The following is a 27,861-nucleotide window of genomic DNA, read 5'->3' on the forward strand; positions in this document are numbered from 1 at the left end:
TCCTTTACTCTCTTTACTCCTCTCTCTTCCCTCCTCCCTCCTTCCTCTTCTCTTCTCCCTCCTCCCTCCTCTCTCCTCCCTCTTCTTTGCACTCTTCTCACTTTTCTTCCTCTCTCTTCCTTCCCTTCTTCTTCTCTCCTCCCTCTTCACTTTCTCCTCCCTCTTCACTTTCTCCTCCCTCTTCACTTTCTCCTCCCTCTTCACTCTCTCCTCCCTCTTCACTCTCCTTTCTCTTCCTCATCCCTCTTCCCTCTTCATTCCTTCTTTTTATCTCCTCCTCTTCTTTGCTCCCTTCTCACTCTTCACTCCTTCCTTCTCTCTCCTCTCTTCTCCCTCCTCTCTCTCCCTTCTTTTCTTCCTCTCTCCTCTCTTCTCCTTCCTCTCTCCTTCCTCTTCCCTCCCTGCTCCCTCCTACCTCTTCACTCTTTACTCCTTTACTCTCTTTACTCCTCTCTCTTCCCTCCTCCCTCCTTCTTCTTCTCTTCTCCCTCCTTCCTCTTCCTTCCCTTCTTCCTGTCTCTTCCCTCCTCACTCTCTCCTCTCTCCTCCCTCTTCACTCTCTCCTTTCTCTTCCTCATCCCTCTTCCCTCTTCATTCCTTCTTCTCTCTCTCCTCTCTCTCTCTCTTCTCCCTCCTTCCTCTTCTCTTCTCCCTTCTCACTCTTCACTCCTTCCTTCTCTCTCCTCTCTTCTCCTTCTCACTCTTCACTCCTTCCTTCTCTCTCCTCACTGTCCTCTCCCCTCCCTCCCTTCTTCCTCTCTCCTCTCTCCTCTCTCCTCTCTCCTCCCTCCTCTTTCTTCTCTTCTCCCTCCTCCCTCCTTCCTCTTCTCTTCTCCTCCTCCCTCTTCTTTGCTCCTCCTCTCTCCTCCCTCTTCTTTGTTCCCTTCTCACTCTTCACTCCTTCCTTCTCTCTCCTCTCTTCTCCCTCCTCTCTTCCTTCTTTTCTTCCTCTCTCCTCCCTCCTCTTTCTTCTCTTTCCCTTCTCACTCTTCACTCCTTTCTCTCTCTTCTCTTCTCCCTCCTTCCTCTTCCTTCCTCTCTCTTCCTTCCCTTCTTCTTCTCTCCTCCCTCCTCCCCCCTCTCTTCCTTCTTTACTTTTTCACTCTTCACTCTTTACTCCCTCCTTCTCTCTCTTCTCTTCCCCCTTTTTCCTCCTCCTTTTTTCCTCCTTCTTCTGCCTTCCTCTCTCCTCCCTCTTCACTCTCTCCTTTCTCTTCCCTCATCCCTCTTCCCTCTTCATTCCTTCTTCTCTCTCTCCTCTTCTCCCTCCTTCCTCTTCCTTCCCTTCTTCCTGTCTCTTCCCTCCTCACTCTCTCCTCTCTCCTCTCTCTTCACTCTTTTCTCTTTACTCCTTCCTTTTCTCTCATGTCTTCCCCCTTCTCCCTCCTCCTTTTCTTCCTCCTTCTTCCATCCTTCTCTCTCCTCACTGTCCTCTCCCCTCCCTCCCTTCTTCCTCTCTCCTCTCTCCTCCCTGCTTCCTCCTCACTCTTCACATCTTTATTTTTTACTCTTCATTCCTGCCTCCTCTCACCTTCCTTCTCTTTCATCTCTCATCCCTGCTCCCTCCTTCCTAGTCCCTGCTCACTCTTCCCTCTTCTGTCCCTCCTTCTTCTCTCCTCTGTTCTCTCTCCTTCCCCTCTCTCCTTCCTCCTGTTTCCTCTTTCCTCCTGGCTCTCTCCTCCCTCCTCCCCCATTGTTCTAACTATTCATTCCTCTGTACCTCAATGCTTTCTGGTACTTGACTCTATATATACTTAGAACATCTACCGATTTGGGGCTGGCAGGGCCCCGAGATCATTGTTTAGTTGGCCAAGATTTCAAGGGCCTCCCTGCCTCGCCATACTAAGGTGGCATTGCCACTGTGCCATCCTTGACAGCCGTGGCACCTAGAACTGAAGGGTTCTCCCAGCGGGGGCTCACTGAACAGTGATATTATTACCGCGCCTCTGTCAGCTAATCCCAAAATGAGAGGCCCTTTTTTGGCAGCCCTCTCACCAGGGAAGCCTGTTGGGGACATGTTCTGCTAAAACTCTTAGGTCTTCTGCAGCTGTCTTGTAATGAAAGTATCTTATCAGTGCCGTGTTTCCCCCCTCTCCCCGCCAGGCTTGGGGTCCCTTTCTCCACAACCTCCCCCCCATCCATTCTTGTAGAGGGGATCTGATGCATAGGTCTATTTGTAGTTTCTGTATAGATTCCAATCACATAATCTAACCTCATCTTACAGAGGAAGAAGTTCGGGAGAGGGAAGACGAGTCAAAGGAACAAGTGGTTCAAGAAAAAGAAGCAAGTGAGTGCTAGTGCCAGGATGGCTTTTGACATGAAATTCAGACCTCTCTTTGTAACAAACTTCACCTTGCCAGGCATTGGGATTTCCCAACATTCTCCCTGCAGAGACTCAAACCCGCACCCCCAAACTCTATGACCCTTCACTATCACCCCTCCCCTGCTGTGTCTTTTGCCCAAGCATGAAGGTAAATCAGACTGAGTCAGAAGACTCGGTGATCGCCCTTTCCTCGTGAGGAAAGGATTCTTTCTTGGCCGCTTGTCCCTCTCTCCTCAGTCTGTTGCCCTCAGACAGGTAGATCTTTTAAATGAACCGGCCATACAGTACTGAATGTAAATAATTACAGATAGAACTCCCTTGTTAGCCTTAAAGTTCACCAAGCCTTCATCTTAAAGCCATTTGAGAGCACGTATATTCTATTTGAGAATGGTAACTGGTGTAATTCAGTAGCTTGAATGAACATTTATTAAGTGCTTACTGCATGCGGACCACCATAGGATACTGGGGGAGATGTAAAGTTGACTCAGCCCTTACCCTCATGGAGAGTAAAATATCAGTAACTAGAGAACCCACTAATCTGTGTTAAGTGTATTAGGGAGGTACAAAAAAGTGGTACATGAGTTCAGTAGTGGAAACAGGAAAAGTCATTATTGCCTGGAGGAGCAGGGAAGACTTTCTCCACTGCTTGCTGACTGATCCCTATGTTTCTCAGTGATTAACAAACTCATATTGGGTCATACCCTCCCTCTCCCAATAATTCTAAGCCCGCTACTATCATTTTTGAAATCTCCTTCTCCACTGACAACTCACTTATTCCTATCCCCCTCGACCTCTGACTCCCCAAATTCCCCCGACATCCTCCCCTAAAGCTACTGCTCCTTCCATGGTGCTCTCTGGAATGCCTGTTCCATAGATAACAAGCTTACTTTTGCCTTAAATTTCTTTTGAATTCCCTACCCTGCCTCTTCCATCTAGTGGCTGTCACTGAGCCCCAGCTCCCAGCTGGGAAGGGGAGTCAGCACCGGATGCATTTTATTCCTGCCTCAACTCAGTTCAACTCCACTCACTAAGATTTGGGGGGTGGGATGCTCTCTGTTCTCCATTGCCCATTCTAAATTTTTCCCCCAATTGCTGTGTAACCTGGTCTCTTTTGAAGTTCATCCATATACATTAGCCAGTCAGAGTTCCGGTAGTCATTGTCCACTGATCTTCAGGATTCTACCCTTTTTTCCCAGTGAGTTCAGTACCATTAACAGCATTTTTTCTCTTCCTCAACTCTTCTTTTCACACTGGAAGATGTTAACATACATATGGATAAGCCCCCAAACACCCTCCCCTCCCATTTCCTTAATTTGTTCATTTCTCATGACTTCTTTCCTCCACCCCTTCACCGCCCCAAAGATAATCATTTCCTTAACCTTGCCATCATCTCCACGAATCAGATATGCCCGTGCTTATAACTCCCGAAATTCTCTTATCTGATCACAATCTGTTCTCATTTCATTTCTGCCTCTGCCCTGCTACCCCAAGCTCTGGTCTTTGTTCTTTTCAGGACTCCGGTCCATCAACTTCTTGGTTCTTTCCCTTCAGGTATTTATACCTGCACTGGTTATGGTCTCCTCCCATCCCCATCTTAACTCTTTGGTGATCATACTACTTCAAGTACCCTACCTTCTTCTCCCAAGGCCTTTACTCCCCTTATCTCTTTGAAGAGCTGGCCCTCCCCAACCTCCACAATGGGTCATTGATATTAGTATTATTCATTATGGTAATTTTTTCAGTCCTTTAAGGTTTACAAAGCACTTTCAAATATCTGATTTGATTCTGATAACCATAGATGTTATTAGCACTCCATTTTACAGATGAGGAAAATGAGACAGATAGATCAAGTCACCTATCCAGGGTTCACCCATAATAAATGGTAAGAATTTGAGGAAAAAACCCCTGGAGAGTTATTGCAAGGGGTAAGCATAGGTTAACTAACACCGAGTTATACTAAATTCATCTCATGACCTTTTTGCATTGTGTTACTTACTAAGCTGGATGATCAAAGGGCAACCATGGGCGTATTTTTTTTTTTATTATTGTTGGACTCTGAAGCTCAGGGAGGTATTTAACCAAGCTTTTCCTGAAATCTTTGTGGACAAGAAAAGACAGCCTAGTGATATTCAGTAGGTAGACATGCAGCTGGTTGAAAAACTCCCCAAAGAGGGTTGGTTAATGGGTTGACATCATCCTAGTCAGGGGTCTGTTCAGTGTTTTTTATTAGTGACTTGATGAAGACATTGCTGGCTAGCTTATTAAATTTGCAGATGACACAAAGCTGGGAAAATCAATTTCCCTGGTGAGGGGCAAAAGCCAGATTCCAGATGATCTGGACAGGCTAGGAGGGTAAAGAACTGAGACAAGGAGGAAGAAACCGAATAGATGTAACTGGGGTGGTAGCGTCTGGCACTTTGGCCAGAACCGTCCCCTCTGCAAGGCTGAGATGGGAGAGAGTTAGAGACAGAAAATCAAAAGATGGGGTGGTTTAAAAAAAACAGTTCAGACTCCAGGTTAAGAACCTTGTCAGACAACGTCTGACTCCCCTTTCAACTAAATACGATGCTTCTGTGGGTGCTTTCGACGCAATCAAAAAACCAGTACTGTGTTGTGTTTTCTCATATCTGTATGTTAAAAGCTTCCTTTAAATTTGGGCAGAAGGAATTCTTTGAATAGTAGAGGGAGGGAGGGAATAAATGTAGTTTGTTTGTTTCTTTTTTTTAGCTATGTGATCATGGGCAATTCCCTTAACAAACTCAGAGTCTCGGTTCTCTTCTCTGTAAAACAGGATAATGCCAGAGCAGCTGATAAGGTTACTGTGAAGAAGGTGCTTTTGCAAAGCATCAAATTCTACACAAATAATGTTAGTCTCATTATTGTTAAAATGTTAGTAAGTTCCCGGGTGGCAATGTTTGTTAACTCAAACGTGAGTCAATATGATACAAAGCATATGGAGCCTACTGTAGGGACCCAAGGAAACCTATTGATTTCTTGATTTATTTGCTTTCTGTTGCTCTTGGGAGGTGCCCAAAGCACTTCAGTTAGATCTGTTTAGAAAGACTAGTGTCAAGAGAACTCTTTTCTATGCTACACACGTGTGAGGCATATGGATGTGATCCATTGGCTGTGTTAGGTTTGGGGTGTTATAAAGATGAATTTCTTGGTTTTGTGTCAGCTGAGTCAGGCAGTCCAGCAATATTTCTTAAGTTTTTACCTTTAGCTTAGAGTACCATGTCTCCCCTGTTAATTAAATAGGAGACCGCATTGGGTCTCAGTTTTCTCTTCAGTAAAATAAGAAGGTTGGACAAGATGACCTTTTAAGGTCCCTTTAAATCTTGAGAACTTTTCGCTGCTTAAAGTATGCTAGAAGATAGTCCCAGTGACATCTCTCCCTAGGAGGTGGATTTTTTTTAATAATATCTGGCCCCTAGCAATTCAGATACATTCATCAATTCACTAACCATAGGTGCCTCCTATGTCCAAAGCCCTGTGTCAGAAGAGTGGCTTATCAGGAAAGAGAAAGGAGGCCCGGCCTCTGCCTTTATGGAACTCACAATCTCCCACTAGAGGTGAGGGAGATGGGAGAGATAAGCAATCTGTGACACAAATGGGCACTGTTCAGTACTCTCCCCTTCCCATACCCTAAGTGGTTCAGTCAGGCCAGTGATATATGGAAATCCCCCTTAGCAGTATAGAAGGCTAGCCATCTCTGCCTCTGAATTGACCCTTTAGAATATAAGCTCCTTGAGTGTAAGGAGCTTTTTTTTAGCTCTATGTGCTTAGCAGGTGGCCTGGCGTGTAGGAAGCTCTCCAACAACGCTTGTTGACGGAGTTACTCCCAGGGGGTCCGCCTGAGAGCTAGAGGCCTTCCTTGCTTTCTCCTGACATCTCTGGGATACCAAGGGAATAGGTTGGCTTTCTAGCCCTGTGGGTAGAAATGTACAGAGGCACACAATTAATGCTAGATCATGACTACAATGGAGAATAAACTATCTGTAGATAGTAGAAGGGAGGATATGGTGTTATCTGAGGCTAGGGAAGGAAAGGCCATTTCCAACTCTGGGAATCAGGGAAGACTTTTTGGAAGAAGGGACATTTCAGCTGAGTCTTGGAGCGTGGGTAGGTTTTCAAGAGTTAGAGATAACAGGTGGCTAGATTTATAGAGCATTTATTTCTAGATTTAAATTTTATCATATTTATATTAGTTAAATAGGTTTTCATTTCTATTCATTAAATAGATATTAATTTACTAGAGTGCCTAAGTTCAATTCTAGCCCCAGCCACTTAACTGTGTGACTTTGGGCAAATCAGTTAATCCTGATTGCTCCAAAAAAATAAAAGAGGTAGAGATGGAAGATTAGAAAACTTGGAGAAAAAGCCTGAAGAGAGAGGAGAGCAGAGGGTGTATGTAGCAGGGCTGACAGGTGACCTAGTTTGCCCAGAGAATCTGACAAATGCAAGGGAATGGGATGGGAAAGGCAGGGAGGGAAGTGCTATTTTGTTGAGAGCCTTGAATGCTAATTCAAGGCTAACAAAGAGCACTTTCACCTCCGTTCAGAGGTTTGAATTAGAATGACTCTATTCTGTGTGAGTTGATCTGGGGAAAGTATTTGAAACTTCAGGGAAGCTCTGGTGTGCCAGTGTGACAGATAAAATACATATCAGACCATTGCTAATTTTCTAAAGGTCAGGGTGGTTGCAGGAACATCTCAATAAATTAGGGCCATCACTCAGTCAGGTGGCTTTTTTTAATTCCGAACTCTCCTTTTAGGGGGGAAAAAAGTCAAATTTCAATTGTAGAAACCCCAGGGAAGGAACAGCAATTCCCAGGGGATCCTCTGGGCTGAGAGTATCAACCCCATCTTCTGTTCATTATAAATCACAGTCTTCCACAAGGACATAGCAAGAGGGAAAGATCAATTACCTGTCCAGGGGACACAGCTTCTGAAAAAAATTAAGTCACATCAGCACGCAAGGGGGCCAGATGGCTCACCAATGGCCAGTTCCTTCCAGTAATCAGAGTCTGGAGGAACACCTAGATCCCAGGGGATTGAGATACAAATAAGAACTTGGGTGCACAAGAGCCAAGGAGACCTGAATTCAAACCCAGTTCGATTCAGTAAACCTTTATTAAGCACCTACTATGTGCCAGGCACTGTGCTAAGTGCTGTGTGACTCAGGACAAATCGCTTCAGCTCTATCTGCCTTAGTTTCCTTATCTGGAAAATAAGGGTAATAATATCATCTACTTCCCAGGATTATTTTAAGGATATAAGATAATAATTATAAATTACTCTCAATGCTCGGCACATAGTAAACACTAAATATGAGCTCTTGATTATTATTATTATTATTATTAATTTTTTGGACTTTTTTTTTGGCTGGAGCAATTGGGATTAAGTGATTTGCTCAGGGTCACACAGCAAGGAAGTATTAAGTGGCTGAAGCTGTATTTGAACTCGGGTCCTCTGCCTCCAGGACTGGTACTCTATTCACTGTACCACTGAGCTGCCCCCCCCCCATATTATTATTAATTCTAATATCTCTCATGTAGCACTCTGAGCTTTGTGAGTGGCTTTACAAACAGTCTTATTTTATTCTGTGGTCAGACAGCTTTTAAATGGTTGAGGTAGCATTTAAACTTATCAAATCCCACACTGTAGAGTTCTCTGAGTGGAAAGGGAACCAGGGAAGACCTTCCCAAAGAAGAGGGCTTGAGATCTTGTGCCAATAAAATTCACTGTGATTTAAAACCTGCAGACATGTCACCCTTTTGTCCCCTTCCCCTCTCTCACTTCCCAGCCCTGGCCCCAATTTTGAGGAGGCAACCATGCAGGCAAAGAGTTAAATCCTGTTCATTAGTGAGTTCTTGTTTATCAGCCTGTTAACCATGGCAGAAAGTTACCCAAACAAATGAAAGTATAAGTCTAATGCACTTAGGACAGTCCCTGGCATACTGATTATCATTTGATTATTTTAATCATCTCACTCTAGGTAAGCCCATTTGGGGTTTTCTTGGCAAAGATAATGGAGTAGTTTGCCATTTCCTTCTCCAGCCCGCACATAGTAGGGGCATAATAAATTTTATTACTTCCTGGTATATTTTGTCCCCTGGTTTATCACTACCCAAAAAAGGCCAGCCTCTAAAAGTTCCCTGCTTAATATTCAGTAACCAGTGATTGGCCGGAGAGTTTACCCAGAATTCTTGGTATATGGAGCATTCCAACTCAAGAGAATGTTACATTATTGTATCCTGGTAGCCAAGCAGTGAGGAGGCAACACAGGTTGTCTTAAGACATATTGCTGTCCTTACTGTTTGAATATATTGCCTCGAATTCTTCTTTAAGACTCCATGGAGTTAGAACCCCAAAATAAAGAAATGGACGAAGAGGAAATATGTATATTCTATGTACCAACAGCTTATTGTCCGATAATGGGTAAGTTTTGTTACTATTTTCTTTGGGAATGGATTCCTTACTTGCCCCTTAGATCAAAAGCTGCATGAAAGAGACTCGTTTTGATTTTTGAGTCTTTCAAAAGAGCAAGAAAGTGGAAGAAAAGGAGGGAGGTTCTTGTAATTATTGGGGTTTGGGATTATGGAGAGCAAAGGCAATCTTTTTCTTGTTAGGAATGGTGGTAATGGGAAGTAGGGAGCACATGTTTTACTGGTGTCTGTGAGGATGGGATGAGATGGTTTGCAAAATGCCTGTAGTTGTATAGCTTGTAGCAAATTGAAGGTGGGGCTCAAAGCTTCCCTAGGCCTTCCCTAGGCTCATGTAACAATTTGTGATGTACTTAGGAGCTAATGAAAATGGAGGGGGAATTGGACGCATGCTTGCAACTGAGGAAAGCCAGTAAGAAGGGAAATCAAATTTAAAGAACTGGGACTGGATGGGAAAATGTCTCCCCCCCCCCCTCCGGGGGGGGGGGGGAAGGGGTAGGGTTGAAATCAGTCTAAGAAAACTCTCCCAAGTAGAGTTTCAGTAGAAAATCTGCCCCTTGAGGAGAGGGACTATTATTATTTTTGGTTGGTTGCTTGGTTGATGTTAACCTGGGGTGTGTGGACTTGGAATTCTCAGGAACTTGTGCTTGCTAAATGTTTTCCAAATGGTATGGCCAGAACATGTGGCTTGTGACTATTCACAGGCACATCTGTAAGTCTCAATGACTTACATTTATTCAACAGACTTTTACTCGGTGCCATCTAGAAGCAGCTGATTAATGCCTAGAGGAGTGAGGAAGCTCCAAGTTCAAGTTTTTAGCTCTGTGACTCTGGGCAAGTCACATGCTTCTAGCTACTTTAGTTTCTTCTTCTGTAAAACTGGAGGAATAATAATAGCACCTTCCTCCCAGGGTTGAGAGGAAAATGAGAAATTTCTAAAGCACTTAGCTCAGTGTATGGTATATAGCAGGTATTTAATACGTGCTTTTTCCTTTCCTTCTCTTTTTAAGTGGCAAGCAGAGTACAAGGGACTAAATTTATTTTTTAAAAAAATGAAAAAGTCCCCACTTTCCAGGGGAGCCTGACCAAGCAAACAGCTTCACTTTGCACCTAAAAGCAAGGGGTTTAGACTGGATCATATCTTGGTATTTAAATTTAGATACTGCTCTGATTTCCCTTATGTGAAGCACTGATGCAAAAAGTTAGAACTTTGGGACACAGGTTATCTCCATGCTAGAAAAAATTTTTCATTTGGGAGACTTTGTGACTCCAGTATCTGATAATTTTTCCTTTGTGTGGAGATAGCATCATTGGCGACCAACTAGAGTTTGCCTTTTCACAGCTAGTTAGGAGAGAAGTTTCATGGGAGATAAAACTCTCTCTTTGAAGCTCTTTTTCTGATTTGCACATGTACACACATACACATAATACACCTATATTAACTAGGAAACTAGCATTTATTAAGTACCTATATGTGCCAGGTATGGTAATGAATCAGAAATGATCGCTCCCTCCTTCAATTTCTTAATTTTGTTTTTTTCTTTTTTTAGTTAGAAGCACATTTAATTAACTGCATTGGTTTACAATATTAGGTGGCTAATAAATCAGTAAAAAAAAATCTCCAGAAGTGATTCAGCAGTTTTCCTGGTAAGATATTTCTGTATCTCAAAATGCTACTAATTGGGTAATTCTTTCATATCATTTTATTATGTGTTTGTTTTTAATTATTTAAAAGTTTTATTTTTCCAAATATATACAAAGATAGCTGCTAACATTCACTTTTCTAAAACATTGTGTTCCAAATTTTTTCTCTCCCCAAAACAGCCTTTTCTGGTTAGCCAACACATACACACACACACGCGCGCGCGCGCATATATATATATACATACATATACACACTCTAATCAGTCAACTAGCATTTATTAAGTGTGTATTATGTGCCAGGGAGAGTGATCAACCATAAATGATCTCTCTCTTATTGAATTTTTTTTTCTTTTTTCTTTTTCTTTTTTGTTACTGAACAAATTTAATTAGTTGCATTGCTATATAATTTTATGTGGCTAATAAATCATTAAAAAATCCCTAGAAGTAATCTAGCAGTTTCCTAACTGTATTTCAATATCCTACTGACTGGGAAATTATTTACTGTTATTTACTTATTTGTTTTTAGTTTTTTTAACAATTTGATTTTTCCAAATGCATGCAGAGATAGCTCCTAATAATTCACCTTTACAAAACTTTCTGTTGCACATTGCTTTCTCTCTAAGACAGCTTTTTTCTGATTTGCACACACACACACACACACACACACACACACGTGTTATATATGTGTGTGTATATATGTATATGTATATGTACACACACACTAATCAATGAACTAGCATTTATTAAGTATCTACTATTTATTTGCCAGGGACAGTGATCAAACAGAAACGATCTCTCCCTTCTTGAATTTCTTTTTCTTTTTTCTTTTTCTTTTTTGTTACTAAACAAAATTTTAATTAGCTGTACTGCTATATAATTTTATGTGGCTAATAAATCATTTAAAAATCCCTAGAAGTGATCTAGCAGTTTTCCAACTGTATTGCAATATCCTACTGACTGGGAAATAATTTACTATCATTTAGTTATTTGTTTGTTTTTAGTTTTTTAACATTTTGATTTTTCCAAATGATACCTCCTAATGATTCACTTTTACAAAACTTTCTATTGCACATTGCTTTCTAAGACAGCTTTTTTATGATCTGCACACACACGCGCACACACACACACACACACACACACACACACACACACACACTCTCTAATCAATGAACTAGCATTTATTAAGTATCTACTATTTATTTGCCAGGTACAGTGATCAAACAGAAACGATCTCTCCCTTTTTGAATTTCTTTTTCTTTTTTCTTTTTTGTTACTAAACAAATTTTTAATTAGCTGTATTGCTATATCATTTTATGTGGCTAATAAATAATTAAAAAATCCCTAGAAGTGATCTAGCAGTTTTCCAACTGTATTTCGATATCCTACAGACTGGGAAATTATTTACTATTATTTACTTGTTTGTTTTTAGTTTTTTAACAATTTGATTTTTCCAAGTGCATACAAAGATAGCTCCTAATAATTCACCTTTACAAAAGTTTCTGTTGCACATTGCTTTCTCTCTAAGACAGTTTTTTTTCTGCTTTGCACACACACACCACACACACACACACACACATATGTGTTATATGTGTGTGTGTACATATATATATATATATTATATATATATATATATATTATATATATATATATATATATGTACACACACACTAATCAATGAACTAGCATTTATTAAGTATCTACTATTTATTTTCCAGGTACAGTGATCAAACAGAAACGATCTTTCCCTTCTTGAATTTCTTTTTCTTTTTTGTTACTAAACAAATTTTTAATTAGCTGTATTGCTGTATAATTTTATGTGGCTAATAAATCATTTAAAAATCCCTAGAAATGATCTAGCAGTTTTCCAACTGTATTTCGATATCCTACTGATTGGGAAATTATTTACTGTCATTTACTTGTTTGTTTTTAGTTTTTTTTAACAATTTGATTTTTCCAAATGCATGCAGAGATAGCTCCTAATAATTCACCTTTAAAAAACTTTCTGTTGCACATTGCTTTCTCTCTAAGACAGCTTTTTTCTGATTTGCACACACACACACACACACACACACACACAAATCAATGAACTAGCATTTATTAAGTATCTACTATTTATTTGCCAGGTGCAGTGATCAAACAGAAACGATCTCTCCCTTTTTGAATTTCTTTTTCTTTTTTGTTACTAAACAAATGTTTAATTAGCTGTATTGCTATATCATTTTATGTGGCTAATAAATCATTAAAAAATCCCTAGAAGTGATCTAGCAGTTTTCCAACTGTATTTCAATATCCTACTGATTGGGAAATTATTTACTGTCATTTAGTTACTTGTTTGTTTTTAGTTTTTTAACAATTTGATTTTTCCAAATGCATGCAGAGATAGCTCCTAATAATTCACCTTTACAAAACTTTCTGTTGCACATTGCTTTCTCTCTGACAGTTTTTTTCTGCTTTGCACACACACACACACACACACACACACACACACACACACACACTAATCAATGAACTAGCATTTATTAAGTATCTACTATTTATTTGCCAGGGACAGTGATCAACCAGAAATGATGTTTCCCTTTAAATTTTTTTTTCTTTTTCTTTTTTGTTCTAAACAAATGTTTAATTAGCTACATTGCTATATCATTTTATGTGGCTAATAAATCATTTAAAAATTTCTAGAAGTGATTTAGCAGTTTTCCAACTGTATTTCAATATCCTACTGACTGGGAAATTATTTACTACTATTTACTTGTTTGTTTGTAGTTTTTTAACAATTTGATTTTTCCAAGTGCATACAAAGATAGTTCCTAATAATTCACCTTTACAAAACTTTCTGTTACACATTGCTTTCTCTCTAAGACAGCTTTTTTCTGCTTTGCACACACACACACACACACACACACACACACACTAATCAATGAACTAGCATTTATTAAGTATCTACTATTTATTTACCAGGGACAGTGATCAACCAGAAACGATGTCTCCCTTTTTGAATTTCTTTTTCTTTTTTCTTTTTTGTTACTAAACAAATTTTTAATTAGCTGTATTGCTATATAATTTTATGTGGCTAATAAATAATTAAAAAATCCCTAGAAGTGATCTAGCAGTTTTCCAACTGTATTTCGATATCCTACTGATTGGGAAATTATTTACTGTCATTTAGTTACTTGTTTGTTTTTAGTTTTTTAACAATTTGATTTTTCCAAATGCATGCAGAGATAGCTCCTAATAATTCACCTTTACAAAACTTTCTGTTGCACATTGCTTTCTCTCTAAGACAGCTTTTTTTCTGCTTTGCACACACACACACACACACACACACACACACTAATCAATGAACTAGCATTTATTAAGTATCTACTATTTATTTGCCAGGGACAGTGATCAACCAGAAACGATGTTTCCCTTTAAATTTTTTTTCTTTTTCTTTTTTGTTCTAAACAAATGTTTAATTAGCTACATTGCTATATCATTTTATGTGGCTAATAAATCATTTAAAAATTTCTAGAAGTGATTTAGCAGTTTTCCAACTGTATTTCAATATCCTACTGACTGGGAAATTATTTACTGTCATTTAGTTACTTGTTTGTTTTTAGTTTTTTAACAATTTGATTTTTCCAAGTGCATACAAAGATAGCTCCTAATAATTCACCTTTACAAAACTTTCTGTTACACATTGCTTTCTCTCTAAGACAGCTTTTTTTCTGATTTGCACACACACACACACACACACACTAATCAATGAACTAGCATTTATTAAGTATCTACTATTTATTTACCAGGGACAGTGATCAACCAGAAACGATGTCTCCCTTTTTGAATTTCTTTTTCTTTTTTCTTTTTTGTTACTAAACAAATTTTTAATTAGCTGTATTGCTATATAATTTTATGTGGCTAATAAATAATTAAAAAATCCCTAGAAGTGATCTAGCAGTTTTCCAACTGTATTTCGATATCCTACTGATTGGGAAATTATTTACTGTCATTTAGTTACTTGTTTGTTTTTAGTTTTTTAACAATTTGATTTTTCCAAATGCATGCAGAGTTAGCTCCTAATAATTCACCTTTACAAAAGTTTCTGTTGCACATTGCTTTCTCTCTAAGACAGCTTTTTTTCTGATTTGCACACACACACACTAATCAATGAACTAGCATTTATTAAGTATCTACTATTTATTTGCCAGGGTCAGTGATCAACCAGAAACAATGTCTCCCTTTTTGAATTTCTTTTTCTTTTTTCTTTTTCTTTTTTGTTCTAAACAAATGTTTAATTAGCTGTATTGCTATATCATTTTATGTGGCTAATAAATCATTTAAAAATTCCTAGAAGTTATTTAGCAGTTTTCCAACTGTATTTCAATATCCTACAGACTGGGAAATTATTTACTATTATTTACTTGTTTGTTTTTAGTTTTTTAACAATTTGATTTTTCCAAGTGCATACAAAGATAGCTCCTAATAATTCACCTTTACAAAACTTTCTGTTGCACATTGCTTTCTCTCTAAGACAGCTTTTTTTCTGATTTGCACACACACACACACACACACACACACACACTAATCAATGAACTAGCATTTATTAAGTATCTACTATTTATTTGCCAGGTACAGTGATCAAACAGAAACCATCTTTCCCTTCTTGAATTTCTTTTTCTTTTTTCTTTTTCTTTTTTGTTCTAAACAAATGTTTAATTAGCTGCATTGCTATATCATTTTATGTGGCTAATAAATCATTTAAAAATTCCTAGAAGTGATTTAGCAGTTTTCCAACTGTATTTCAATATCCTACAGACTGGGAAATTATTTACTATTATTTACTTGTTTGTTTTTAGTTTTTTAACAATTTGATTTTTCCAAATGCATGCAGAGATAGCTCCTAATAATTCACCTTTACAAAACTTTCTGTTGCACATTGCTTTCTCTCTAAGACAGTTTTTTTCTGCTTTGCACCCACACACACACACACACACACACATATATGTGTTGTGTGTGTGTGTGTGTGTGTGTGTGTGTGTGTGTACACACACACTAATCAATGAACTAGCATTTATTAAGTATCTACTATTTATTTGCCAGGTACAGTGATCAAACAGAAACTATCTTTCCCTTCTTGAATTTCTTTTTCTTTTTTCTTTTTCTTTTTTGTTCTAAACAAATGTTTAATTAGCTGCATTGCTATATCATTTTATGTGGCTAATAAATCATTTAAAAATTTCTAGAAGTGATTTAGCAGTTTTCCAACTGTATTTCAATATCCTACTGACCTGGGAAATTATTTACTATCATTTACTTGTTTGTTTTTAGTTTTTTTAACAATTTGATTTTTCCAAATGCATGCAGAGTTAGCTCCTAATAATTCACCTTTACAAAACTTTCTGTTGCACATTGCTTTCTCTCTAAGACAGCTTTTTTCTAATTTACACACACACACACACACACACACACACACATATATGTGTTATATATGTGTGTGTGTATACATATATATATATATGTATACACACACACACACACACACACACACACACACACACTAATCAATGAACTAGCATTTATTAAGTATCTACTATTTATTTGCCAGGGTCAGTGATCAACCAGAAACGATGTCTCCCTTTTTGAATTTCTTTTTCTTTTTTGTTCTAAACAAATGTTTAATTAGCTGTATTGCTATATCATTTTATGTGGCTAATAAATCATTTAAAAATTCCTAGAAGTGATTTAGCAGTTTTCCAACTGTATTTCAATATCCTACAGACTGGGAAATTATTTACTATTATTTACTTGTTTGTTTTTAGTTTTTTAACAATTTGATTTTTCCAAATGCATGCAGAGATAGCTCCTAATAATTCACCTTTACAAAACTTTCTGTTGCACATTGCTTTCTCTCTAAGACAGTTTTTTTCTGCTTTGCACCCACACACACACACACACACACACACACATATATGTGTTGTGTGTGTGTGTGTGTGTGTGTGTGTGTGTGTGTGTGTGTGTACACACACACTAATCAATGAACTAGCATTTATTAAGTATCTACTATTTATTTGCCAGGTACAGTGATCAAACAGAAACTATCTTTCCCTTCTTGAATTTCTTTTTCTTTTTTCTTTTTCTTTTTTGTTCTAAACAAATGTTTAATTAGCTGCATTGCTATATCATTTTATGTGGCTAATAAATCATTTAAAAATTTCTAGAAGTGATTTAGCAGTTTTCCAACTGTATTTCAATATCCTACTGACCTGGGAAATTATTTACTATCATTTACTTGTTTGTTTTTAGTTTTTTTAACAATTTGATTTTTCCAAATGCATGCAGAGTTAGCTCCTAATAATTCACCTTTACAAAACTTTCTGTTGCACATTGCTTTCTCTCTAAGACAGCTTTTTTCTAATTTACACACACACACACACACACACACACACACACACACACACACACACACTAATCAATGAACTAACATTTATTAAGTATCTACTATTTATTTGACAGGTTCAGTGATCAACCAGAAATGATCTCTCCCTTCTTGAATTTCTTTCTTTCTTTCTTTCTTTCTTTCTTTTTTTTGGTTACTAAACCAATTTAATTAGCTATATTGGTATAAAATATTATGTGGTTAATCAATCATTAAACAATCTCAAGAAGTGACTCAGTAGTTTTCCTGGTAAGATATTTCTGCATCTCAAATGCTACTAATTTGTAAATTCTTTCCTATCATTTAGTTATTTGTTTTTAATTATTTAATAATTTTATTTTTCCAAATATATACCAAAATAGCTCCTCCCATTCACCTTTGCAAAACTTTTGTCTTCCAGATTTTTTCTCTCCCCTTTTCCCTCCCCAAAACAGCTTTTTCTGATTTGCCAATACTCACATACACATGTACATACACACTGATCAGTCGACTAGCATTTATTTAGTGTGTGCTATGTGCCAGGGAGAGTCATCAATGATAAATGATCTCTCCCTTCATGAATTTCTTTTTCGTTTTTTGTTACTAAACAGATTTTTTTTATTGTAGCTTTTTATTTAGAAGTTATATGCATGGGTAATTTTACAGCATTGACAATTGCCAAACCTTTTGTTCCAATTTTTCCCCTCCTTGCCCCCATTCCCTCCCCCAGATGTCAGGTTGACCAATACATGTTAAATATGTACTAAACAGATTTAATTAGCTATACTGGTATAAAATATTAGCTGACTAGTAAATTATTTAAAAATCTCTAGAAGTGATTCACCAGTTTTCCTGGTAAAATATTTCTGTATGTCAAAATCCTTTTTATTGGGAAATTATTTGCTATCATTTAGGTATTTGTTTGCTTTTAATTATTTAATAGTTTTATTTTTCAAATATATAAAATAGTTCCTAACATTCACATGTTTGGTGTTCCAAATTTTTTCTCTTCCCTTTTCCCTCTCCAGAAAAGCCTTTTCTGATTTCCCAGCATGCACGCGCACACACATACGTATATACATACATGTACAGACACGCTGATCAGTCAATTAGCATTTATTAAGTGTGCACTGTGTGCCAGGGAGAGTGATCAACCATACATGATCTCTCCTTTCTTGAATTTCTTTTCCTGTTTTCATTTTCTTTTTTTTGTTACTAAACAAATTAAAAAATGTCTAGAAGTGATTCATTAGTTTTTCTGGTAAGATATTTCTGTATCTCAAAATCCTACTGATTGGGAAATTATTTACTATCATTTAGTTTTGTTTGTTTTTAGTTTTTTAATAAGTTTATTTTTCTAAATATATGCAAAGATATCTCCTAACATTCACCTTTGTAAAATTTTTGTGTTCCAAATTTTTTTCTCTCCCCCTTTTCCTCCCCCAAATAGCTTTTTCTGATTTCCACACACATACACACATATGTAAATACATCCATGTTCACAAACTCTAGTTAGTCATCTAGCATGTATTAAGTGTGTACTCTCTTCCAGGGAGAGTGAAAAACTATAAATGATCTCTCCCTTCTTGAATTCCTTTCTTTTTTCTTTTTCTTTTCTTGTTACTAAACAAATTAAAAAATCTCTAGAAGTGATTTAGCAGTTTTCCTGGTAAGATATTTTTGTATTTCAATATCCTACTGATTAGGAAATTATTTACTATCATTTAGCAGTTTGATTTTAGTTTTTTAATAATTTTCTTTTTTCAAATACATGCAGAGGTAGCTCCTAACATTCATTCACCTTTACAAGACTTTGTATTGCACTTTTTTTCCTCTCCAAGACAGATTTTTCTGATTTGCACACACACGCGCTCGCGCGCGCACACACACACACACACACACACACACACACACACATATGTACACAAACACTAATAAATCAACTAGCATTTCTTAAGTATCTACTATTTATTTGCCAGGTTCAGTGATCAACCAGAAATGATCTCTCCCTTCTTAAATTTTTTTTTTTTTACTAAACACATTTAATTAGTTGCACTGGTATATAATATTATGTGGCTAATAAATCATTAAAAAAAATCTCCAGAAATGATTCAGTAGTTTTCCTGATAACATCTTTCTATGTTTCAAAATCCTACTGATTGGGAAATTCTTTATGTTCATTTAGTTATTTGTTTGTTTTAAATTATTTAATATTTTTATTTTTCCAATTATATACAAAGATAGACACATAAACATTCACCTTTGCAAAACTTTTGTGTTCCAGATTTTTTCTCTCCCCTTTCTTTCACCCAAACAGCTTTTTCTTATTTGCCAACACACACATATGTATATACATACATGTACACACACTCTAATCAGTCAACTAGCATCTATTAAGTGTGTACTAGGTGCCAGGGAGAGTGATCAACCATAAATGATCTCTCCTTGAATTTCTTTTTTTTTTCTTTTTCTGTCACTAAACAAATTTAATTAGCTATATTGGTATAAAATATTAGGTGGCTAATATTAAAAATCTCTAGAAGTGATTCAATAGTTTTCCTGGTAAGATAGCCTGTATCTCAAAATCCTACTGATTGGGAAATTACTTTTGGTTAGTTGTTTGTTTGTTTTTAATTTCTTAATAATTTTATTTCCCCAAATATATGGAAAAATGCCTCCTAACATTTACCTTTGCAAAACCTTGTAATGCAGATTTTTTTCTCTCCTCTTTCCCCTCTCCAAGACACCTTTTTCTGATTTGCATACACACAAAAACACTCATACACACAATACATGTACACAAACGCTAATCAATGAACTAGCATTTACTAAGTACCTATTATTTATTTGCCTTGTACAGTGACCAACCAGAAATGATCTCTCCCTTCTTGAATTTCTTTTTTTGTTGATGTTACTAAACCAATTTAATTAGCTACGTTGATATAAACTATTAGGTGGCTAATAAATCATTTAAAATTCAGGAGTTTCTCTGGTAAGATTGTTTATCTCAAAATCTTCCTGCTTGGGAAATTCTTTCCTATCATTTAGTTGTTTGTTTTTAGTTTTTTTAAAATAATTTTATCTTTCTAAATATATGCAAACATAGCTCCTATCATTCACCTTTGCAAAATATTGTATGGCAAATTTTTTCTCTCCCCTTTCCCCTATCCAAGACAGCTTTTTCTGATTTGTATATATACGTACACATACAACTCACATGTATTGTACATGTACATACACCCTAAGCTTTCAACTAGCATTTATTTAGTGTCTACTATATGCCTGGCACAGTGTTAAACCATAAATGATCTTTCACTTTTTGGATTTCTTTTCTTTTCTTTTCTTTTTTTTAGTCACTAAACACAACTAATTAGCTGTATTGTTAGAAAACATTAGGTGGCTAGTAAATCATTAAAACATGTCTAGAAGTGATCCAGCAGCTTTCTTGGTAAGATATTTCTGTATTTTAGAATGTATATATGTGCACACACCCTAATCAGTCAACTAGCATGTTTTAAGTGCCTACTGTCTACCAGGGGGTTGATCAACCAGAAATGATCTCTCCCTTCTTAATTTCTTTTTCTTTCCCCCCCCCCTTTTTTTTTAGTAACTAAACTAATTTAATTAGCTGCATTGATGTATAAATATTATGTGTCTAATAAATCATTTAAAAAATCTCTAGAAGTGATTCAGCAGTTTTCCTGGTAAGATATTTCTATATCTCAAAATCTTCCTGCTTGGGAAATTCTTTCCTATCATTTAGCTGTTTGTTTGTTTGTTTTTAATTATTTAATAGTTTTATTTTCCCAAATATATGCAAAGATAGCTCCTAACATTCACCTTTGTGAAACCTTGTATTACAAATTATTTTCTCTTCTTTCCCCTCTCCAAGACAGCTTTTTCTGATTTGCGTATACACACACACACACACACACACACACAAATATATATACATAAACACTAATCAATCAACTAGCATTTATTAAGTATCTACAATTTATTTGCCAGGCACAGAGATCAAGCAGAAACTTTCCCTCCTCCTTGAATTTCTTTTTCTTTTGTTTTAGTAAATAAATTTAATTAGCTGCATTTGGTATATAATATTATGTGGCTAATAAATCATTAAAAAATCTCAATAAGTGATTCAGTAGTTTTCCTGGTAAGATATTTCTGTGTCTCAGAATCTTCCTGCTTGGGAAATTATTATCGTTTAATTGTTTTTTTTTTAATTTTTAATTTTATTTTTTCAAATATATGCAAATACAGTTCTAACATTCATCTTTGCAAAACTTTTGTGTTCCAAATTTTTTTCCTCCCCTTCTCCCTGCTCCAAGAGAGATTTTTCTGATTTGCACACATACAGACATACATGTACAGAAAAACTAATCAGTCAACTTGCAATTATTAAGTACCTACTATATTCCAGTCACAGTTATCAATCAGAAATGATCTCTCCCTTCTTGAATTTTTTTTTCTTTTTTCTTTAGTTACTAAACAAATTAAAATAGCTGTATTGATATATAATATGATATGGCTATTAAATCATTTAAAAATCTCTAGAAGTGATTCTGTAGTTTCCCTGGTAAGATATTTCTGTATCTCACCATCTTCCTGGATGGAAAATTCTTTTCCTATAATTTAGTTGTTTGTTTTTAATTGCTTAATAATTTTATTTTTTCCAAATATATATAAAGATAGCTCTTAACATTCCACTTTGCCAAACTTTGTTTTCCAAACTTTTTTCTCCCATTTCCCTCCCCTAGACAGCTTTTTTGATTTACACACACACACACACACACACACACACACACACACACACACACACGCATGTATACACACTCTAATCAGTCAACTAGCAACAGCAATCAACCAGAAATGATCTCTGCCTCCTTAATTTTTTTAGTTACTAAACAAATTTAATTAGCTATATCGGTATAAAATATTAGGTGGCTAATAAACCATTAAAAATCACTTCAGGTGATTCAGCAGTTTTCTTGGTAAGGTATTTCTGTATCTCAGAATCTTCCTAATTGAGAAATTATTTACTATCATTTTATTGTTTGGTTTTTTCCTATCTTTTCCTATCATTTAATTATTTGTTTTTAATTTTTTAATAATTTGATTTTTTCAATTATATGCAAAGATAGCTCCTAACATTCACCTTTGCAAAACTTTTTATTGCAAATTTTTTCTTTCCCTTTCCCCCTCACCAAGACAGCTTTTTCTGATTTCCACACACATACACACACACATATGTATATACATTTATGTGCACACACCCTAATGAATCAACTAGTATGTTTTAAGTGCCAGTTATGTTTTATGTGCCAGGAACAGTGATCAACCAGAAATGATCTCTCTCTTCTTAATTTCTTTTTCTCCCCCCCCCTTTTTTTAGTAGCTAAACTAATTTAATTATCTACATTGATATATAAATGTTATGTGGTTAATAAATCATTTAAAAATCTCTAGAAGTGATTTAGCAGTTTTCCTGGTAAGATATTTCTGCATCTCAAAATCTTTCTGCTTGGGAAATTCTTTCCTACAATTTAGTTATGTGTTTGTTTTTAATTATTTAATAGTTTTATTTTTCCAAATATATACAAAGATAGCTGCTAACATTCACCTTTCTAAAACATTGTGTTCCAAATTTTTTCTCCCCTTTTTTCCTCCCCAAAATAGTCTTTTCTGATTTGCCAACACACACATGTACATACATCCATACATGTCCACAGCCCCTAATCAATCAACTAGAATGTATTAAGTACCTACTGTGTGCCAGGGAGAGTCATCAACTATAAATGATCTCTCTCTTCTTGAATTTCTTTTTCTTTTTTGTTACTAAACAAATTTAATTAGCTGCATTGATATATAATATTATGTGGCTAATGAATCATTTAAAAATCTCTAGAAGTGATTTAGCAGTTTTTCTGATAAAATATTTCTGTATCTCAAAATGCTACTGATTGGGAAGTTATTTACTATCATTTAGTTGTTTTTAGTTTTTTTTAATAATTGTATTTTTCCAAATATATGCAAAGATAGCTCCTAACATTCACCTTTGCAAAACCTTGTACTGCAAATTATTTTCTCTTCTCTTTTCCCTCTCCAAAATGGCTTTTCTTATTAACACACACACACACACACACACACACACACACACACACACACACATATATATATATATATATACATAAACACTAATCAATCAACTAGCATTTATTAAGTATTTACATTTATTTGCCAGGCACAGAGATCAAGCAGAAACTTTCCCTCCTCCTTGAATTTCTTTTTCTTTTGTTTTAGTAAATAAATTTAATTAGCTGCATTTGGTATATAATATTATGTGGCTAATAAATCATTAAAAAATCTCAATAAGTGATTCAGTAGTTTTCCTGGTAAGATATTTCTGTGTCTCAGAATCTTCCTGCTTGGGAAATTATTATCGTTTAATTGTTTTTTTTTTAATTTTTAATTTTATTTTTTCAAATATATGCAAATACAGTTCTAACATTCATCTTTGCAAAACTTTTGTGTTCCAAATTTTTTTCCTCCCCTTCTCCCTGCTCCAAGAGAGATTTTTCTGATTTGCACACATACAGACATACATGTACAGAAAAACTAATCAGTCAACTTGCAATTATTAAGTACCTACTATATTCCAGTCACAGTTATCAATCAGAAATGATCTCTCCCTTCTTGAATTTTTTTTTCTTTTTTCTTTAGTTACTAAACAAATTAAAATAGCTGTATTGATATATAATATGATATGGCTATTAAATCATTTAAAAATCTCTAGAAGTGATTCTGTAGTTTCCCTGGTAAGATATTTCTGTATCTCACCATCTTCCTGGATGGAAAATTCTTTTCCTATAATTTAGTTGTTTGTTTTTAATTGCTTAATAATTTTATTTTTCCAAATATATATAAAGATAGCTCTTAACATTCCACTTTGCCAAACTTTGTTTTCCAAACTTTTTTCTCCCATTTCCCTCCCCTAGACAGCTTTTTTGATTTACACACACCACACACACACACACACACACACACACACACACACACGCATGTATACACACTCTAATCAGTCAACTAGCAACAGCAATCAACCAGAAATGATCTCTGCCTCCTTAATTTTTTTTGTTACTAAACAAATTTAATTAGCTATATCGGTATAAAATATTAGGTGGCTAATAAACCATTAAAAATCACTTCAGGTGATTCAGCAGTTTTCTTGGTAAGGTATTTCTGTATCTCAGAATCTTCCTAATTGAGAAATTATTTACTATCATTTTATTGTTTGGTTTTTTCCTATCTTTTCCTATCATTTAATTATTTGTTTTTAATTTTTTAATAATTTGATTTTTTCAATTATATGCAAAGATAGCTCCTAACATTCACCTTTGCAAAACTTTTTATTGCAAATTTTTTCTTTCCCTTTCCCCCTCACCAAGACAGCTTTTTCTGATTTCCACACACATACACACACACATATGTATATACATTTATGTGCACACACCCTAATGAATCAACTAGTATGTTTTAAGTGCCAGTTATGTTTTATGTGCCAGGAACAGTGATCAACCAGAAATGATCTCTCTCTTCTTAATTTCTTTTTCTCCCCCCCCCCTTTTTTTAGTAGCTAAACTAATTTAATTATCTACATTGATATATAAATGTTATGTGGTTAATAAATCATTTAAAAATCTCTAGAAGTGATTTAGCAGTTTTCCTGGTAAGATATTTCTGCATCTCAAAATCTTTCTGCTTGGGAAATTCTTTCCTACAATTTAGTTATGTGTTTGTTTTTAATTATTTAATAGTTTTATTTTTCCAAATATATACAAAGATAGCTGCTAACATTCACCTTTCTAAAACATTGTGTTCCAAATTTTTTCTCCCCTTTTTTCCTCCCCAAAATAGTCTTTTCTGATTTGCCAACACACACATGTACATACATCCATACATGTACACAAACACTAATCAATCAACTAGCATTTATTAAGTACCTACTATTTTCCAGGCACAGTGATCAACCAGAAATGATCTCTCCCTTCTTGAATTTCTTTTTCTTTTTTGTTACTAAACAAATTTAATTAGCTGCATTGATATATAATATTATGTGGCTAATGAATCATTTAAAAATCTCTAGAAGTGATTTAGCAGTTTTTCTGATAAAATATTTCTGTATCTCAAAATGCTACTGATTGGGAAGTTATTTACTATCATTTAGTTGTTTTTAGTTTTTTTTAATAATTGTATTTTTCCAAATATATGCAAAGATAGCTCCTAACATTCACCTTTGCAAAACCTTGTACTGCAAATTATTTTCTCTTCTCTTTTCCCTCTCCAAAATGGCTTTTCTTATTAACACACACACACACACACACACACACACACACACACACACACACATATATATATATATATATACATAAACACTAATCAATGAACTGGCATTTATTAAGTATTTACATTTATTTGCCAGGCACAGTGATCAACCAGAAACAATTTCTCCCTTCTTGAATTTCTTTTTATTTTTCTGTTACTAGACAAATTTAATTAGCTATATTGGTATAATATATTAGATGGCTAATAAATCATTAAAAAAAATCTCTAGAAGTTATTCAGCAGTTTTTCTGGTAAGGTATTTCTGTATTTCAAAATCCTACTAATTGGGAAATTATTATCATTTTGTTTTTAGTTTTTTAATGATCTTATTTTCCTAAATATATGCAAAGATACCTCCTAACATTCACCTTTGCAAAACCTTGTATGACAGATTTTTTCTCTCCCCTTCCTCCTCTCCAAGACAGCTTTTTCTGATTTGCACATACACATACATATGCACAAACATGCATGTACACAAACACTAATCAATCAACTAGCATTTATTAAGTACCTACTATTTATTTGGTAGGCACAGTGATTAACCAGAAATGATCTCTCCCTTCTTGAATTTCTTTCTCTTTTTTCTTTTTTTTATTACCAAACAAATTTAATTAGGTACATTGGTATATAATATTATGTAGCTAATTAATCATTTAAAAATCTCAAGAAGTGATTCATTAAGATATTTCTGTATCTCAAAATCCTGCTGATTGGGAAATTCTTTCCTGTCATTTAATTGTTTGATTTGTTTTTAGTTTTTTAATAATTTTATTTCCCAAATATTTGTAATGATACCTCCTAAATATCCTTTGTAAAACCTTGTATGGCAAATTTTTTCTCTCCCCTTTCTCCTCTCCAAGACAGCTTTTTCTGATTTGCGCGCGCGCGCGCGCACACACACACACACCCCCACACACACACCATACATGTACATACATACACACATACAAATCAGTCATCTTGCAGTTATTAAGTACCTACTATTTTCCAGGCACAGTGATCAACCAGAAATGATCTCTACTTTCTTGAATTTCTTTTCCTTTTTCTTTCTTTTTTTCTTTTTAGTAATTAAACAGATTTAAATAGCTGCATTTGTATACAATATTATATGGCTAATAAATAATGAAAACATCTCCAGGAGTAATTAAGCAGTTTTCCTGGTAAGATATTTCTATATCTTAAAATCTTCCTGCTTGGGAAATTCTTTCCTATCACTTAATTATTTGTTTTTAATTTTTAACAATTTTATTTTTCAAAATATATGCAAAGATCATTCTCAGAATTTACCTTTGCAAAACTTTTTGCTCCAAAATTTTCTCTCCCCTTTCTCCTTCTCTAGACAGCTTTTCACATACATGTATACATATACCTTATATACATTAATCAATCAAGTAGGATTTATTAAGTGCCTACTATGTGCCAGACACAGTGTTCAACCATGAAGGATCTCTTACTTCTTGAATTTCTTTTCCTTATTTTAGTTACTAACCAAAATTAATTAGCTTTATTGGTATAAGATATTAGGTGGCTAATAAATCATTAAAAAATCTCTAGAACTGATTCAGCAGTTTTCTTGGTAAGATATTTCTGTATCTCAGAATCTTCCTGATTGGGTAATTATTTATTATCCAGTAAGTTATTTGGGTTTGTTTTTTTTAGTTTTTTAATAATTTTATTTTTCCAAATATATGCAAAATACCTCCTAACATTCCCTTTCTCAAAACCTTGCATTGCAAATCTTTTTCTCTCTCTTTTCCCCATTTCAAAACAGCTTTTTTGATTTGCACACACACAGACATATATGTACATAAAAACTAATCAGTCACCTAGCATTTATTAAATACCTACTATGTGCCAGGCCAGTGATCAACCAGAAATGATTTCTCCTTTCTTGAGTTTCTTTTTCTGTTTTTTAAGTAACTAAACAAATTTAATTAACTACATGGTTATACAATTAATTAAAATATCTCTGGAAGTGATATTTCTATATCTCAAAACCTTCCTGCTTCCTACCATTTAGTTGTTTCTTTCTTTTTAATTTTTTAATTTTATTTTTCCAAATATATGCAGAGATATTTCCTAATGTTCACCTTTGTAAAACTGTTCCAAATTTTTTTCTCTCCCCTTTCCTGTCCCCTAGATAGCTTTTTCTGATCTCACACACATACACACACACACGTCCATGTATACACATCGACACACACTAATCAGTCAGTCGACTATTATTTATTAAGTGCCTACTAAATGCCAGACATAGTGATCAACTATAAATGATCTCCTTCTCCTTGAATTTCTTTTTCTTTTTAGCGACTAAACACATTTGATTAGCTGTATTGGTATAAAATATTATGTGGGTAATAAATCATTAAAAGATCGCTAAAATTGATTCAGCAGTTTTCTTGGTAAGATGTTTCTTTATCTCAGAATCTTCCTGATTGGGAAATTATTTACTATCCTTTAGTTGTTTGTTTTTAATTTTTTAATAATTTTATTTTTTTTCAAATATATACAAAGATAGCTTTGTAAAACCTTGTATTCCAAATTTTTTCTTTCCCCTTTCTCCTCCCCAAAAGAGCTTTTTTCTGATTTGCACATATACACACATGTGTATAGACATACACATACACACACACTAATCAGTCAACTAGCATTTTTTAAGTGCCTACT

General features: G+C 35.1%; 1 protein-coding gene across 8 annotated transcripts in view; it reads left to right on the forward strand.

Annotated features, from left to right (window-relative positions):
* The window catches only part of ENOX2 (ecto-NOX disulfide-thiol exchanger 2), a 305,006-nt gene that overhangs the window by 152,630 nt on the left and 124,515 nt on the right, over positions 1–27,861 (forward strand). The window contains exon 2 of one of the 8 annotated variants that reach the window (XM_051969241.1): positions 2,225–2,287. The exons of 6 other annotated variants lie outside the window; for them this stretch is intronic. In XM_051969241.1, the coding sequence (XP_051825201.1) occupies positions 2,225–2,287 (63 nt within the window). Of the gene's footprint in view, positions 1–2,224; positions 2,288–8,593; positions 8,764–27,861 lie in introns of those variants that run through there. One more of the 8 variants, XM_051969242.1, reaches the window with a different exon arrangement.

This window comes from Antechinus flavipes, chromosome X (assembly GCF_016432865.1).
Source record: "Antechinus flavipes isolate AdamAnt ecotype Samford, QLD, Australia chromosome X, AdamAnt_v2, whole genome shotgun sequence".
Classification (NCBI taxonomy): Eukaryota; Metazoa; Chordata; class Mammalia; order Dasyuromorphia; family Dasyuridae; genus Antechinus; species Antechinus flavipes.